The sequence below is a fragment of the Camellia sinensis genome, chromosome 7 (assembly GCF_055761805.1).
Source record: "Camellia sinensis isolate YWXY chromosome 7, ASM5576180v1, whole genome shotgun sequence".
Lineage (NCBI taxonomy): Eukaryota > Viridiplantae > Streptophyta > Magnoliopsida > Ericales > Theaceae > Camellia > Camellia sinensis.
Genome location: NC_138967.1, coordinates 195876028 through 195894457, shown reverse-complemented (window position 1 = coordinate 195894457; position 18430 = coordinate 195876028). Strand labels below are relative to the sequence as shown.

The following is an 18430-nucleotide window of genomic DNA, read 5'->3' as shown; positions in this document are numbered from 1 at the left end:
AGGAGAGTAAAGTTTCAAAGAGGCGTTCACCTTATAATAATAATAATAGTATAGGTAGATATAATAGAGCCGTGATCCATACACCCACTGGGGGTCGCGCCCCCAGTGACGTGGCGCGCCCCCAATGGCTGAAAACTTAAAAAAAAAAAAAAAAAAACAATTTTTTTTTTGAACCAATCCGGGACCGACACCTCACTGGGGTCGACTGACCCGTAGTGGGGTATGAAGCTTTTCTGGATATAATAATAGTATAGATAGGTAGATATGTGCACCTGTAATTTCACCATCACCGCAGACAAATGTTTTGTAAACTGAGGCGGAAGGAGAAGAAAAAGAGTCGTGTTTGGCTGGGAGGAAAAAGGAAAAGAAAATGTCGAAGAGCGACGTGGAGGAGGAGCAGCATGAGGAACTGCGACGCCGAAAGCTTGAAGAAGCCCTTGAAGTCAAATCTCTTCGACGTATTATCAGCGCATACCTCAAGTATATATATATATATATACATATATTCACACTCTCAATTTATCTTAATCTTATTTGTGATCAATTACTTAGAAGCCTCACTTCAAAGAAGTATTGTATTCTACTAGTGATTTGTGAATGCTTTAATGTTTCAATTATTGATTGCACTTCTGTAATGACTTCAACTTGAGTTGTAGCTTGATTATGGGATTTGGGTATGTTTTTAGTATGTAATGTTTATTCTTTCATTAACCCTACTAGAAGGAGTTTATTTATTTTTTTATAGGGCAAATCCATTTTGTCCTCGTTGTTTAATTTCGGAGCTGTTTCCCTCGGCTTTTTTTAAAAAGGCCAAATACCTGTTTTGATCATTTTGTATTTCCAAATTATTGTTTGAAACACACCAAAATTGAGCGTTGACATGAAAAAAAATTCAATCAAAATTAAAATATAATATAAAAATTTAAATGACAATGTACCCTTATCTTCATCTTATTTCCAAAAACCCTAACCTATTATCTTCTCCCTAAAAACCAAACCCTAACCCTAGCCACCCTCCATCCTCCCCCACCTCTCATGCCACCGCCTCCCTCCTCCCTATTGATTTGCACCCACGGCCACTAATTGCCATCACATTCATGTCCACAGCATTAGCAAGACATGGCACTAGTTCAAAGCTTACCATTTGCACACCATTCATTTATATATATATATATGTATGTATCTTCATTTGGTTTGTTTTCTTGTAAATCTTTTTTTGATATGTTTATTGATGATACAATTGCACATTTTTTTTTTGTTCCTCATGAGATGATTTGGGATGCTATTAGGTCTCTTAAAGTTAAAAGTTTCTGCATGTTATTTGGCTCACAAGGAGCTCAATACCAATGTATGTGTTTGGTTTTAGTTTTTTGGATTAAGTTTTTGAAAACTGAGTTTTCTGTTTTTCGTTTTTCGTTTTTTTTTTTAGTAAATATTTTTAAAATTTTAAGCATTTTTTTCCCTACTTTTTTAGATGCACCTTACTTAGATGTATTTAAAAAGTAAAAAATTTGTAAAAAAATATTTTAAAAATTAATAAATACATAAAATATACTGAATTCTCTTCTCTTTTTTTTTTTGTATTTTTGGTATTTAGTGAATTTTTAAACGATTTTTTTTACAAAAATTATACTTTTTATGTGTAATTATGTTAGGTGTGTCTAAAAATTTTAAAAATTGCTTAAAATATTAAAAAAAATTCAGTAAAAACAAAAAAAAAAAACATGCAAAACAAGAAAGTAGAATTTTCTAAAAAGTGCTTTTGAAAAACCAAAAACAAGCAAAGTGAATAATATGCAATTTAGTTATTAATCTATTCCTTGAATTTGATGCCGGATTATGCTAGGCGTTACTACAATTGTTTTGTCACACTCATTTCAATTTTTGTTTTTGTTTTTGTTTTTGTTGTTGTTGTTGTTATGGGTGGGTGGGTGGGTGGGTGGGGGGGTGGGGGAATAGGGAAGTATGTTGTGTTATGTACACAAAAGAATGATTTACAAGAATTAACTGGGGTTCACACCTCCTTGTACAAGTCAAACAATACAAGCCTGAGCGAATCAGACATAAAAAAACAAACACCCCAAGGCCTTAACACCCAAGAGATCAAGAGGGGTAACCCCCCCGAACCTAATGCCAGAAGAGACCAAGACAGTATGACCACGTTTGTTTGGTGGATTAGGTTAGATGTGATTGTTAGTGAGGAGATGGTTAGTGAAGAGATTGTTAATGTGTGGGTTATTAGTGAGAAGATTAACTGAAAGTGTGTTTGTTTTGATAATATAGTGTGAGAAATGGTTAGTAATGAGATTGTTAAGTTATTTTTATAAAAAATCTAAAAAAAATAATTTATATATTAAAAAAAATATCTAAAATAAATATAAAATTTTCTTTTTTAAAATAACAGGTTGCAATAGCAAAAAAAAAAAAAAAAAAAAGCACTGTTCCGGACATCTGGACGGACGACCGGAAAGACTCAATCCGCTCACTGTTTTCCTAATCTCACACTTTACCCAGCCAAGCTAATCCCCCTACTGAGGAGGATTACTAAGCCACTCGCACTATCAAGCTGCCCTCCCAAATCATCACCAAACACGCTGTGGGGGGAACCCACAGCCATCCTAGTCCAATCCGACTGCTAAAGCGGCGAAACAAACGTGACCTAAAGTTAACAAGATCTCATGACGACTCGCACCCTAGAAAACCTACTTTTGAGACACAAGTCGATCCTGTCTAAATTAGATCATCCTCATTTGGACCATATGAATGGACATGATTCATCCGCAAGAGGCCCTAGCACTATGATAAAGCATAGCAACAACACTAATAGAGCCATGCTCGACATGAATATAGCAACCAATTGCTTCTGTGAATGTTGCACCAATATAACTCTCATAAGTCATAATAGACAGGAAACTGAAAAACGCAAAGTATCACTTGCCCCTCATTCATATTCACATTCTGAACTCTGGACAATTAAGATTCTTCTTAGAACCCTGCAAGGCTGCAAGTTTGGGGAAAAATGAAAAATTCTTCTTCTCAACTATAATTTTTATTAGTAAATTCTCATACTAATCCATTTTGCCATCTGATTTTTTGTATGTTTGGATTTTCCTTCAATGAATCTCAACTTTCTGAAGTTCATTTTTTTTTTCTTTCTATCCTCAATGAGCGAGATTATAAGGACAAAATAGTATTGCTGACCCTATCCCCTGATTTTTTGAAAACTTTTCTTACAGTTATCCAGATGCTGCAGAAGATGATGTAAAAAGATATGAAAGATCTTTTGCAAGGCTTCCACCTGCCCACAAGGTATCCTACTTCTCTACTTGTCTAAGAGAACTTCGTTACCATAAATTATAACCAAAATATTTCATATGAAATAAAATACAATTCTGCCTAACTATTATCAATATAGAGAGGGCTTAATTGGCTGGAATTAAATCTGGCTTCTTTGTAGTTGGCCAGATTTCTTTCGTCCGTATTGTTACCACTATACTCATTTCATGGCCTTTCAGCCTTTTTTAAGGTCTTATTTTGCAAAGTTTTTAAGGGTTTCCACTGTTAACTCTTACGTGGCATTCATCTGTTTCTCTCAATGTCATCAATATTGTTTTCTTTTTTCCTTCTTTTTTTTTTTCTTCTTTTCTTCCAATCCTCTTTTTCTCCAAGAGTTCTATCCTTGGTTTTTTTTCTTTTATTTATTTATTTTTTCCCACTCCACTGCTATACATTAAAGTTGCTATGCACTGTTTTTCTTCTTACCTATGTTTTCATGTGGTGTTGCATAATATTATTTCATCTCTCAAACTATGTATCTAATTCTGAATATTTAATGCAAAAAAAGAAGTGGCTATGGCAAACTACTGTTATATTCCAATTATCAGGCAGGCTTGTTGGCTAAAGAGAAGCTTCTTCTAAAGAATCTCATATAGGGAGTCATTTGCCTCCTTGATGGATAAGTGTGGGCCTATTGTTGTGGTTGGGTGTAGCACTTCTTTTGTCTTGTCTTTTGTTGTTCTTGACATGTATGAAGGCTGTCTTTTTCTTCAATGCTTTGTTGCCCCCTTTTGTTCTATATTATATTCATATATCTCATCTCCATCCCCACCCTTCCGCCTTAAAAACAACACCCAAATAGTACACATTAATGTGTGTTTGGGAGGGGAAAGATTGTCAATATTATATTTTTGGGAATAAGGATTTTTTCTTTTAATATATGTTTTGATATCATATGTAAAATCATGTTAGTGGCCATAATAGTGTTTCTAATGTGCTAAGTGTCTTGAAGAATCCTATACTTGGGTTTTCTTCCATTGGAAACTGATATATTTTACATGCTGTTTTTGCAGGGTCTGCTGTCCCACCTCCCAGTAAAATTTCAAAGACTGAGATGGTATATTTTCCTCAACTTATTTTCTGCTATGAACTGTAGAATATATTGCATACTACATTCACAATAACGCTATGCTAGCCTAATTGGGAGAGAGATTTTCTTCGAATGGTAATAATCATAGGCCATTACCTTAGTGAGATACACATAAATCTTGATAAAAAAAAAAAAAAAGTCTGTTTCCTAGTATTAAAGAAAAATCAGAGTGAATTGTATTTGCCACTAAACAAGCCAAAATAGAAGAAGATAGCCCAAAGTTGAATAGCATTGGATTATATGGGCCCCGTTTGGTGTAGCTGTTAAAACAGCTTATAGATTATAACTTAATAGATTATAGATTATGACTTTAATTAGAAGTTGTTAATCTGTTTGGTGTAACTATTAGATTATAGATTTAAGTTGCTGAGTAGTGTTTGTGCCTGTTTGGCAGAACTTAAAAGTAGCTTATTTCAGCTTTCAGCTTAATTTAAGCTATTTTGATGTGTTTGGTTTAGCTTATAGCTTATAGTGTATAATTTTTTGAAAGTCAGAAATCAACTTATTCTTTGAGTGGGGCAGGAGATGCTTAATTTATAAGTTAGAAATCAGCTTATGTTCATAGTTATAAGCTATAAGCTGTTTAGACATAAGCTATAAGCACTTTCCCACAGCTCTACCAAACAGGTAGCTTTTTCAATTAATTTTTATTTTTTGTTTGCCTATATTTCTCATAAAAAAAAATAATAATAATCTATAGTCCATTTGGGTATTTTTCTATTTTTAAAAAAATAAAAAATAAAAAAATTTATGAGTATAACTATAAATTAAAATGTCCACAGCAGAAGCTGATAATTAGAAGTAAGGGGTGAGCAGTTTCTCAGAATCAGCTTTTTTGAGTTAAAATAAGCTGTTAGAATCAGAAGCTATTTGAAATAAGTTTAACCAAACAGTCCAAAATAACTTTTTCAAAACTAAAAGCCATAAGTTAGTTTTGAAAAGCTGAAACAAACACCCCCATGATGACACGCTTATTATTTCATTGAACATAGAACTTGATCAACAGCATATTTATGTCTTCTTTCACAACCATTCTCATGTAGAACAAATAAGTTTAATTTAAGGGAAAAAATAAGCTACGAAATGCTAAAATTCAGGCAGAAGATGTCATTTCATTTGGGAAGGCAAAGAGACTGAACTAAGCATGGTGCCATATATACATATGTGGCTAACTTTTTAAGGTGCATGAAACATGGGCAATTCTTTTAAAAGAGCATGTCTTGGCAATGAGGCATCTACTTACCTTGCTGACTTAAATACCCTTTCTATTATGGGTTATTGACATGTATTTTATCGCTTTTTTCCGGCTTTCTCCCTTACCTTTTGGGGCTTCATTTCTGTACTCGTATCCGTTTGTATCATATGACATATGATCCCTTCTGCTAATGGTCGATACTATAAAGCTAAGGGGCCCTTATAAAAACATACATATCTTTTAGCGACTCTTGTTTTATATGTACATACATTTAGTATTTTTGGTTAGGATATGGAAAAAAAAAATGCGCAGCCAATTATATGCTAGGTATTAGAATGTAACTTTAGCACAATAACATCTTGGAAGATTCTAATCACATTGGTGTCCCTATGCTGCAGGTGTATTTCAAAAAATTCATTTTTCATATTTAACATGCTTCAGGTGATTTGCAGCTCTATTTTTTATTTCCTGCTTTTTTCCCCTTTCTGTTTATTTTTTATAGAGAATGTTTTCATACTCCTGTGGAAGAACTGTGCAGAGATTATTTGTTGCAAGTTGCATCTTAGATCTGTATAAATAATTCTAGGACTGTTGTTATTGGCAGGCATTTGATCCCCCAATTGATATGAGCCAGGAAATTGATATTTGTCAACACCAAAATCTGGAAAATTTCCCGGACTATAATATTCTTGCTGGTGAAAGAAATGCTTGCTCTTGCCAACCTGCCTCAACAAGTGGAAGAGTAGCTTTATTGAAATCTGATGAAGCTAGTTGTGGAGAAGGAAGCAATATAACATGCAGGTCACCTGATGGGTCGACCATCAATGAGGTTTGTGGTATTATCCATGCTGGTCGTATTTTGTGTTGGTTATGTACTTCTATGTTGAAAATTTGACTGCTGTTGTTAACAACAACAGGAGGTGACTGTTCTACACGTCAATGGCTCCGATACTGGGAGCTGTTCTGCACGCTTACAATGTGAACAAAACTTAGATGAAGCCGGTGGCAACAATATTAAGACTGCAAACGATCAGTCAGCAATGAGTTCTGTTGTTGATTCCAATGGAAATGTAAGATTTTATTTTATTCTCTTTAACCTATCTTTTTGTATAGCATGTCTTGTTGTGGATAGAATAGACGAATATTTTTTTTTATTGTATCAGCAACAAAACAAAATATTATTAATGAAAATCAAGACAAAGTACAAAAAGTACAAATGAGGACTAGAAGTCCTCTTTTAAAAAAGAAGAGGGGAAAAAAAAGAAGTAGAAATCACACACTGCTCTCCAATGACTATTGATTAAATATACAAAGGGAGCCCCTTAAATGGAGAGGAAACTGAGCCCAGAAGGAAGCCATAAAGTGAATCTTGTCTCAAATCCTATTGAAATCTGTTAAAATATATCATCACCTACCACCTCCACTCAACTCACCTACCACACACACTCACCTACTCCCCAATCCTCTCCTATAAAATATATCATCACCTACCACCTCCACTCAACTCACCTACCACACACACTCACCTACTCCCCAATCCTCTCCTATATAATGAGTACCTCACCATCTGTAATTAATACATCAACATCAATATATCAATCAATAATAATACATACAATTTATTCTCTCTCTTTCTCTATACATTATTTCTTACATGGTATCAGAGCTGGTTTAAAACCTAGTATTTTCGCTTCCCCGGCGGGCGGCAACCTCACCTTAGCCGCCCGCCGGACCTCAACCTATTCCGCTGATAAAATCAACAAAGATTTGTGCAACTGTAGTCATGTGTGAGGCTGATAGAGAAGAATTCTTCACCTCATATGACGAGACAGTCTGGAACTGGAAACACTGTAACACTCTGCTCTGGAATTCTGCAGCAGCTAGATTATAGCTTGGTTGAGTGCCAAGCTTTGGTTCTTCCACCCACTCTTGAACTTGCCCAGCAAAGTGTGAAGGTTCATGCTTGTGTTGGAGGGACTAGTGTGCGCGAAGATCAGCGCATTCTCTCCAGTGGGGTTCATGTTGTTGTTGGTACTCCTGGTCGTGTGTTTGACATGTTGCGGAGACAATCACTTCGCCCTGTTTACATCAAAATGTTTGTCTTGGATGAAGCTGATGAAATGCTGTCACGAGGTTTTTTAAAAATCAGATCTATGATATTTTCCAGTTGCTGCCACCCAAAATCCAGGTTGGAGTGTTCTCAGTTGCTGCCACCCAAAATCCAGGTTGGGGTGTTCTCTGCCACAATGCCACCAGAGGCTCTTGAAATCACCAGGAAATTCATGAATAAGCCTGGAAAGAGAAAAAGCTCATGCTAGGATTTGCGAAGTGATTCGCTGCAGGAATTTTGGCTTTGGATGAAACCCTTACCATACTCCACTCATTCTCTCCAACTGTTCTAACTTTTTATTTTTATTATTATTATTATTATATCAAATAATCAATGCACTCATGTTCCCCACTAACAGTGTCCACTTTTGACCCAAACCATTTTCAATCCATCATTTCTCCTTCACCTTTTGCACCCCACTCACCGACTCTCTCTCCACTTTATCACATGGGTTTGTCCCTCTCTCTCCTCCATTTGATTTCAAAAATCACTTATTTTTATTTATTTTTTCCAAGTCACTTTTCCTCTTTTTTAAATACCCCACTTTATTTTGAAACAATCGCACTGATGTTTTTCATATAATCCATCTATAAATATTTTTTATCTATTTTCTTTCTCCCTTGTTTTCTTTCATTTTATTTTTATTTTTTCAACAAAACACTCCCAAAACAAAAACAAAAAAAAAAAAAAAAAAAAAAAAAAAAACAACATTTTACGAACTTGTCATTTCTTCATGCCGGGGATCAACCCCGATCAGCATTTTACACCATAAAAAAAATAAAAATAAAAAAAATAAAAAAACACAAAACACAAAACAAAACAAAACACAACTAACACAAATCGGAACAGTGGGATTTTTCTTCTCGCCTATTCCGCCGGTCTTTTCTTCTTGCCACCGTCTTGGGCGGCCCTTGCCGGTGTTGCCTCCGTGTTTCCCACTCCACTGGGCATGATCACTACTCCCTGCTCCTCCACTGCAGCATATGGCGGCCCTCCAAATCGGAACATAAAACTGGCCTTCCGTTTCAGCTCCTTGTTTTCCGCCTTTAGCACACTTATCTCTGCTCGCGCATCCTTATACATGCGTTGGAGCAGAGCCAGTTGGGCATTTAAATGCTGCACCTCATTTGTCCTACTCTGCAGCCGGTTTGACAAGTTTGTGACCGCCGTCATGCTTTCCACACATGCCTTCAAAGTATACTGATTGGCCTCCACATCCGACTGCACTGCCATTCTTTGCTCCACAGACCGCATCGGAAAGTTCAACGGAGTAAACTCCGGGGCGCTTGGTTGAGATTCCAGTGCCACCGCACCAGTTCTCTCTCTTGTTGACTCGTTGAGGTCTGGAAAGAGCGTGAGCAGACCACGGGAAGAGGAGGCCATGTTCTGGGTAGCTGGACGGGAAGAAGAGGCCATGTTGCTGAGTGTTTCAGAGACGGGTTGGTTACAGAGTATTACAGAGTTTCTTTCTCAGCAAAGGAAGAGTTGTTTTCAGAGGATTTTCAGAAGTTTTTTTGTCTGCCTCAGCCTCAGCATCAACCTTGGTTAAATAGCGAGGCAGCCACGCGTATCGCGCGCCACTTGACGCCAGACGACAAACGGGTGCGCCAGTCAAGGCACTCACGTGCCTTGCCATCATGTCCGGCACATCTTTTTATGACTTGGGCTCGCCTTTTGATGGCACGTCTTTTTATGGATTGGGCACGCCTTTTGATGGCACGCCTTTTGAAAGATTGGGCACACCTTTTGAGGGTGCGACTTTTTAGGGGTCCGACAAGACTCTGTAAACTGTCCCGACATTTGATTCCGGTTAGCTTTTCCAAGGGTCCGACAAGACTCTGTAAACTGTCCCGACATTGATTCCGGTTAGCTCCTTTATGGGTCCGACAAGACTCTGTAAACTGTCCCGACATTGATTCCGGTTAGCTCCTTCATGGGTCCGACAAGACTCTGTAAACTGTCCCGACATTGATTCCGGTTAGCTCCTTTATGGGTCCGACAAGACTCTGTAAACTGTCCCGACATAGATTCCGATTAGTTTCTACAACGGTCCGACATGACCCCATAAACTGTCTTCTACAACGGTCTGACATGACCCTATAAACTGTCTTCTACAACGGTCCGACATGACCCCATAAACTGTCTTCTACAACGGTCCGACATGACCCCATAAACTGTCTTCTACATCGGTCTGACACCGCCATCCAGTGTCCTCTACACCGTTATGACACCACCATACAGTGTCCTCTACAACGTTATGACACCACCATCCAGTGTCTTCACCAACGGTCTGACACGACCATACAGTGTCTCCTATCCTCTTTTATTTTTATGTATTTTCTTGTTTTGTAACTCTCTTCAAACTCAAGTTGGTTAGTTTCTATCCTCCTTGAGTTTGCGGGGGGCTGTTAAAATATATCATCACCTACCACCTCCACTCAACTCACCTACCACACACACTCACCTACTCCCCAATCCTCTCCTATAAAATATATCATCACCTACCACCTCCACTCAACTCACCTACCACACACACTCACCTACTCCCCAATCCTCTCCTATATAATGAGTACCTCACCATCTGTAATTAATACATCAACATCAATATATCAATCAATAATAATACATACAATTTATTCTCTCTCTTTCTCTATACATTATTTCTTACAAAATCCTTAACCTCATCCTCGAACACCCTTGCAATTCTTTCTAACTATACCATAAACTACACACTTCCAAAGAATGTGAGCCTTCTTGCTTGAACTAAAGCCCCTATAATTAACATTAAGCATTTAAACACAAGAATGTGGAGGCATCCAAACCACCTGAATATGATGAAAGAGCCTCTGCCATAATGCAAAGAAACAGGGCAGTGTAAGAAAAGATGGTTTATGCTCCTTGCATATGAAAATATTCAAAATTTTCATACAATCTCCTTTTTCAAGTAGTATGTTTATAAGTCTTCAACAAGTTCTGCATTGTTTTCATTTGTTATTGGGAAACATGCATTTGGGGCATTGCTTGGTGGGGGAAAGGGGGTTGATGGGAGGAGAACAAAATGAAAGTGATGTTGTGCTACTATCTTCAACTGTGAGGGTATTTGTCACCTTCTATTGTTGGAGCTTATTTTCTTTACCCCACTCATGCCTCTCAGTACTGCATATTACTGCAAAAAGAGAGTGGGTGATGACCTTTTCTTTTCTTTCTGAACCTTGAAGATGCAAACGGGTTGGTTGTACAAACATTTTTAAGGCATTTCTCTTTATTCTTTTCTGATCCCATTAGCAATATATTTTGTGTTATTTTATTCAACCATGATTACGGATTCCTAACTGATGTTTCAATATGTGTGGTTAGAGGATGATTCTTTCGATCGCTCATTTCCCCGTTTGTACAAACTTTCTTGCTCTCATAATGTTTCTATTTCTCTTGCGGGTCTTTTTTTATCTCATTAGGTTTGTTGTCTTGTGAGTCTTACTTTGATGAGATTATTGATGATCCTAATGCTTCTTTTTTCCCTCCTCACTAGTTGATTTGGAAAGCATTTGTGCCCTTTAAAGTTCAAATCTTTGTATGGTCTTTGGCTCACATGAATTTCAGTACCAATGACATTTTTTCAAAATAGGGGACGTAATTGCATAATGTGTAGGAGAATTTCAAGTATGTTGATCATTTATTTCTACATTGTCCCGTGGCCATGGCTTTATGATATCATATATTTCAATTGGAGGAGGTTGATTGTGTAGTTCTGACTTCTTGTGTCCAAATGCTCATTATTGATTATAGAGGTTTTGTTTCAACTAAAAGAGACTGATTCCTTTGGAATACTGTGATTTGTGTCATGGTTTTTTGGGTTATTAGATGGAAAGAAATGCGAGAATTTTTTTTGTGATAAATGAGAAGAAACTTAAGAACCATGAGAAAAGATTTCTTACTTGTGATTTCTAGAGATTGGAAGGTTGTTTGTCACTTGTAATTTTGTCATTTTTTTTCCCTTTTCTTTTCTTTTTGATGGACTTCTTGTGGTGTACTTAGTACTTTCTTTATCTTCTTATTTAATTTTTTTTCTATTGCTGATAAAAAAGTAAGTTGTGGACCATTTAAAAGATTGACAGTTTCCTTCCAATTTTTGGTTTCTGCTTTTTGCTTTGGTCCACACATGCAATTGCTTATGTAACTTTGGCATTTATTTTTGTACTTCGTTTCTGTTATATATTGTTAATTTTTATTTGTACTCTTCTAATTTCAGGTATCCTCATCACCTCCTGATTGGTTAGATCCATCATTTCAGTTACATGTCCCCTTAGTTGATGTGGATAAGGTATATTTGTTCCCTTATGGCTGAAAATCAACTTTAGATTGTTTTAAGTTTGCTAAAACAGAAGAGAATCAATGTGAAATTTATGCAGACACTCCTTCAACAATTAAAATTTTTAATTCATAATATGAGACACTATACAAACACTTCGACGACATTTATTACACTCTCCAAATACGACCAATATGATAAATGTCTTCATAGCAACAATGATTTTCATTCTTCATAATGCAACTCGTGCACTTCAAATATATTTTGAAATAGTTATAAGATGAATACATCATGTATATTTCAATGTTCTACAATTGTTTTATGCAATTGTTGCTTGAATGATATCTTGCAGAATGTATGATTTCCAAAGTTTAATTAGTTTTATGTTAATCTCTCTACTTTTTTTTCCCATTACCTTTGAATAAATTATTAATATATTAGACATATAATATATTTGTAAAAATATAAAATTTATCTTGTCCCAAGCTTATCGTGTCTTGCATTTTTGAAAATGGCCGCATCAACGTGTCTGTGTCATGCCACCTGTCTGTGTCCATGTTACTTGGGGTATAACGGTATAAAAATACATTCTAATTCATTTTACTGTTAATAAAAGCATAAGTGAAACACCTTGCTGGAAGAAGTACTTTATCTCTGATTCCATAAATTCTGTTCTCAAGTAAAAGCATGATGTGTTGAAGATCTTAAGGGGTACTTTTCTTTTCCTCACACTGCTTTTCAGAAGAAAGGATGTTGGTATATATTACATAGACACTTCTAAGGCCAAGTTTGGCATATTGCAAAAAAGCCAAAAAGTCAAAAAGTTACTCAAAAAGTTAAAAAGTTAACACTATTCACCAAAAGTCAACAATTACGGTTGCACAACTCTCAATCCTAATTTTTTCCTACAAATCAATTTTTACAATTTTTTATTACACATTTTTCCATAAAAAGTCAAAAAGTTAACCTAAGCATCCATATTTTCTTCATCAATTTTTTAGTCCAAAAAGACAAAAAGTACACTTATTTAGGACACCCCAAACAACCCCTAAATTTGTTAAGTTCCTTTGTCAGATGCTTGACACTTGGGTTAGGCCATGAGATGTGTCTGTTATGTATAGTTGGGCATGCACCCAACAAAAATGTTTTAGTAGAGTTTACTATGGAGCTATGAACTCATTCTATGCATAAAAAGCTCTATGTTAGTTATAAACACCATTTTACTCTAAATAAATGAAAGAAAATTTAGTTGTCATGGATGGTATCCTCGGGCACGAGAATTAAATGAATCTAATACTTAGACACATTCCTGCACCTAACACCTGTACCTGAACCCATGTAACATAGATGTTGGTCAATGGCTTTTATTTTCATGTCTTGTAAAAAATGTGTTAAGTACCATTTTATGGTAATAATGTAGCTATTGAAGGTGGTGTCCATTTTTATTCTTTTTTTATTGGCAATTTCTATTTTTACTCTGTGGTCAGGTTCGCTGCATTATCAGGAACATTGTAAGAGATTGGGCAGCTGAGGTACTCTCTAATTTACCATAAATTTGACTTTCTATTTTTAAATTTCTACTAAGAGAAACTTGAACTTGAGGTTCAATGTTCACTATTATCATTGATTTATAAACAAATGTTCCTTTTATTGCTTATTTTCATACAGGGGCAGAGAGAACGTGATCAGTGCTACAAGCCCATTCTTGAAGAACTTGAAATTCAATTCTCTGTTCGCCAGAAGGATTGGTATCTTAATTCTGTCATTGTTTTTATTATTCCAGTATAGACTATGCTTACTATGCATGTCATAATCACTTTATTGGGAGACCTTTCTTTTCGATTTTTTCTAATTCTTATTGCTTTGGACTTATGCACCATCTTGATGATGGACTAATACCATACTTTTTTAATAGCCCTCCTGCCTGTTTAGTTCCTGGTGCTGGACTTGGTAGGTTGGCTTTGGAAATTTCATGTCTAGGTATGTTTAAGTTGTTTTTTTTGCAATCTATATTGAAATGTGTCTTTCTCAAAGTTGTTGACATTTCTTTTTCATGTCCCAGGTTTTGTAAGCCAGGGGAATGAATTTTCATACTATATGATGATTTGTTCAAGTTTTATTCTTAACCAGTAAGGATATCATGACAATCTCATTCTAATGTGCTTTTCTTTATCCTTTTTCCTGATAAAGAGAAGAGATTATCATTCTTATGATAAGCTTTTTTGTTGTATTATTAGGACTCAGACTGTTGGGGAGTGGACAATATATCCTTGGATTCATAGCAATTGCAATTCACTTTCTGACAGTGATCAGCTTCGTCCAGTTTCAATTCCAGATATTTTTCCAGCTAGGTATTTAGTTGTCCATTTATGTGTGTGTTTTTGTTTTTTGGCATCTTTGTTTGATTCTTTGATTTTGTTATTTCTTTCAGTTTTCTTTTTTTTTCTTTTTTTTTTTTTTCAAAAGAAAAAATTTAAGGGAATCTTTTAAGAAACTGCTTTGTTACTTATCTTATTGGATTTCCATTTTACCCGATGAGGACCTTTCAAGGCCAAGTGTAGTGTGCATCTAAACTTGATCAGGTTTCTGATTGTTTCCCTGAAAGGAATTGGGATCCGGTTGACCTTTATATTTGATAATTTTTTTTCTTATGTATTATGTTTGGGATGTGTGCTTTAGTAGTTCCACATTTTCTGTGAACCCTTTGCATCTTGTTTATTGTGAACCAAAACTTCACTAGGTGATTAATTTTCCAAATTAAGTACATATCAGTGAATTACAGCTGTTACATGGATTCTGTTTGCTGCATACTGTTTTTCTACATAAAAAGTTGAATACCTTCTATTTTGCTAATCATTTGTCTTATGAAGAATTTTGCTCATTACATTGATGGTAACATATAGATGCGCACTCATAGGATAATGTTGGTTTTTTTTTTGAATTGTTCCTGGTGGTGTGGTTGGGTTGGGGTTTCAATTTGTGTTCCATATCAAAAATATTTAGGTATTATTGTACAAGTTCACATCCGCAATTGTAGAACTGCCAAGTAATCAGTCGGGCAGTGGTAAAAATTTTATGAAATTCTGTATGGGCCATATATGTTTTTTTTAGGCATTTGCACCATCTACCCGCAGTCATGCATACCCGCAGTCATGCACAACTGCACCTGCAATGTTTAACTATCAAGATTATTATTGACTTCCCTTGGAAACAGTGCAGGGATTACTGATGGCTTTTCTATGTGTGGAGGTGACTTTGTTGAAGTGTACAGTGATCCAAGCCAAGTAGGTAGGCGTGTTAGTATGACTTGTTTCTTTGTTATTAGTATTTTATTATTGAGCATAAAATGGGGCATCAATGACTGAAAGTATAGAATGCTTGTGAATTCGTATATATTCTTCTTCTTCAGTCAATTTTTTTTTATGTCCTTCCAAATTCGTGGAAGCTAGTATCTCATTTAATTGCTCAAAGCTTCCACATGCTATCTATGTATGATATTTTCGTAAGGATTGAATTATGCAGACCTTATGTTGCAGGAGTTTGGGATGCAGTTGTGACATGCTTCTTTATTGATACAGCACACAACATCGTAGAATATATTGAAATCATTTCAAGAATCCTCAAAGATGGGGGAGTAAGTTGTTTGAATTAGCTTCTTGTTAATTTGTTTACTTCATTTTGAATGCATACTTAATTTGATTGGTTTATAGGTATGGATAAACTTGGGTCCTCTCCTTTATCACTTTGCAGACGTGTATGGTCAGGAAGATGTAAGATTCTATTCCTTCTAGCCTATGTTACATGGACTCTTCAAAATAAATCAAATACCCATGTTGGATACCCAACACTTGGACAAGGGCATTGGATATGTGTCCAATACTTTCTATCAAACAGATTTTATATATTTGTATTTAACACTGTCATTATGTGTATATATTGGTGTACATAATTGCTATAAAGAGTAAAATGCCTTTTGACGCCGAACGTTACATATAATGCCAATTTATCTCACATGATAAATTAAAATAATAAAAATATGGCCCTTTTTTATGGAGTCTGCATATCCTTAAATTTGAGGTTTGATGACCGTACCTAAGTCCATGTAACGTAGATTCTAGCTGATATTTACACGGTCATGCTCTGTGGGGTTGATTAATGGGCTGATATGCTTGTTTTTTGTTGTGAGTTTTCTTCACTTCTTTGTAGGAGATGTCCATTGAACTAAGTTTAGAAGATGTAAGAAGGGTTGCTTTCCATTATGGTTTTCAGTTGGAGGTAATGTTATGTTGTCTTTGCATTATCTTGTGACAAAATTCTTATTGCATTCTAAATTATTAAATTTTTGACTACAGAAAGAGAAGACCATTGAGACAACCTATACTACAAACCCTAGGTCAATGATGCAAGTAAGTTTCGCTCACTGTGCATGGATTGTATATCCTTATATTCATTTACTTTTCTATCTTCAAAATTAATTAATTTAATGGGAAGTTATCTCATGACTCACATTCACATACACTCTCCAAATACACAATTGACCTGTCAGAAAATTGAAGATAAAATTCTCTTGTTTGTCTATTTGATGGGAGATAATTGTAAATTACATGATTCAAACACATTACGGGTGTGTTTGGTTTGGTTTTGGAAGATAAATTTTCCAAAAGAAATTTGGGGAATGAGTTCAAATTTTTTTTTGATTTGTGTGGTTGTATATTTTGGAAATAGTTTTGGAGTATGGGAGTTTGTAATGATTTGATATTTTATTGTAGTTGAGTAGATGTGAGAGAAAAAGTAATTGAGAAGGAGAGAGGAGAGAGAAAAAGTGATTGATTGATGTGTAGGAGAGAGAAAGTGATTTTGGAAAAAAAAATTTCACAATCACTAAACCAAACAAAATTTTAGAAATTTTTTTCCAAAATTTGATTCTCAAAAACAAACCAAACAGGGCCTACATCTCTCATATCCACACTCCACCAAATCCAATATTGATACTTTTTTCATTATGTACATTGTTACATGGCGTGAGAGAAATAACTCTGTTGAACATATTGTGTTTGCATGGTCCGTATTGCACTTGGGTATAAAAGAAAAAAAGCACTGAATCGGTTTCAGCCTTGATACTTTTTGGTGGATTTAGAGATAAGATGAATTCGATATCCTACATGCCTGCCCTCGTAATACACATCTTCATGTTCATGTTATATTTGGTTGAAAGATACGCCGATTTGTATTATAGACTATTATTCAGCTTAAAATATGCCATTAAACATATGCATACGACTGATCTGTTTGTGAGTTTGAAACACTTATTTATTTAAAAAGAAAAAAAAAAAAAGTTGGTAAAGATGTTTTGAGGGATGGCTCTTTATTTCTGTCAATGTGTAATAAGCGATAAGGTCTTAGTTCTGAAATATAATTAGATGAGAGTATGGAACCTTTTTGAACTTCTTAGATTTATCCATTGGTAGCTGAGAGTAGCAAATTTTCTACTTAAATTTTTAAATAAAATTTTCAGTTAGTGTAGGTATATGATGATAAATGAGTGATAGCTTGCCTTTGGAAATATAAATAGAGTAAATATTTAGTGAAGGATTTTGATTGAAGATTTGAAGGACAATAATTAGTTTGGGAGGTGGGATTTTTATCATCTTACTGCTGAGTTTATAGGTATATTTGTGGTTGTGTATTAGAATATTTTATCCTTTTTAAGTTTCTTTTTCAAATTGCAGAATCGATATTACACTGCATTTTGGACAATGAGAAAGAAAACAGTGGCAACTGAGCAGCAGCAGCAACAGATTACATGAATTCTTTGCCTCCGCCTTGTATTTTATCATCTTACTGCTGAGTTTATAGGTATATTTGTGGTTGTGTGTTAGAATATTTTATCCTTCTAAGTTTCTTTTTCAAATTGCAGAATCGATATTACACTGCATTTTGGACAATGAGAAAGAAAACAGTGGCAACTGAGCAGCAGCAGCAACAGATTACATGAATTCTTTGCCTCCGCCTTGTATTTTATTGCACGATGGAACTGTAGCTTTTTCCCAAAAGAAATGAAAATTGCCTTAAAAATGCACTTGTTATTATTACTGTCATTATTATTATTATTATTTCTCGTCTCACCATATAATCTTGTTTTAGTATGTCTTAAAGGGGAGCAGCAGGTATAACTTTCCAAGTTTTACATCTTATGATATTGCGAGAGAGAGAGAGAGAGAGGGGTTGCTGCACCTTTTATCTTTATTTATTATTGTTACTTGATAAATTGTGCATTAAATTGTTTAGATTATTTTGCTATGAAGCTATACTTCTGCTGTGTTTGGTTGGGGGATTTGAAGAGGAATTTAGAAAGGAAAAGGGAAAAAGTGTGTGAAACTACATGAAATG

At 35.2% G+C, this 18430-nt stretch overlaps 1 protein-coding gene and 1 long non-coding RNA gene across 3 annotated transcripts; one reads left to right on the top strand and one right to left on the bottom strand.

Annotated features, from left to right (window-relative positions):
* Window positions 1–247: 247 nt before the first annotated feature.
* On the top strand, window positions 248–18168 carry LOC114284311 (uncharacterized). Of its 2 annotated transcripts, none has more exons than XM_082880314.1 (19): window positions 248–480; window positions 3237–3309; window positions 4350–4393; window positions 6020–6062; window positions 6226–6450; window positions 6539–6691; window positions 11981–12052; window positions 13528–13572; window positions 13709–13788; window positions 13956–14020; window positions 14103–14169; window positions 14278–14391; window positions 15255–15328; window positions 15577–15674; window positions 15751–15810; window positions 16247–16315; window positions 16393–16446; window positions 17770–17865; window positions 17958–18168. In XM_082880314.1, the coding sequence occupies exons 1-18, from the start codon at window positions 371–373 to the stop codon at window positions 17845–17847; spliced, it is 1524 nt and encodes a 507-aa protein (XP_082736440.1). In that variant the 5' UTR covers window positions 248–370; the 3' UTR covers window positions 17848–17865; window positions 17958–18168. The 2 variants fall into 2 exon arrangements, with proteins under 2 accessions (XP_082736440.1, XP_082736441.1); XM_082880315.1 differs by having other exon boundaries at window positions 250–458.
* On the bottom strand, window positions 10053–10330 carry LOC145795551 (uncharacterized). The gene is made up of 2 exons (XR_014336666.1): window positions 10272–10330; window positions 10053–10195 (listed from the first exon to the last, which is right to left on the bottom strand). It is a non-coding gene; the product is annotated as an uncharacterized LOC145795551 (long non-coding RNA).
* Window positions 18169–18430: the final 262 nt, after the last annotated feature.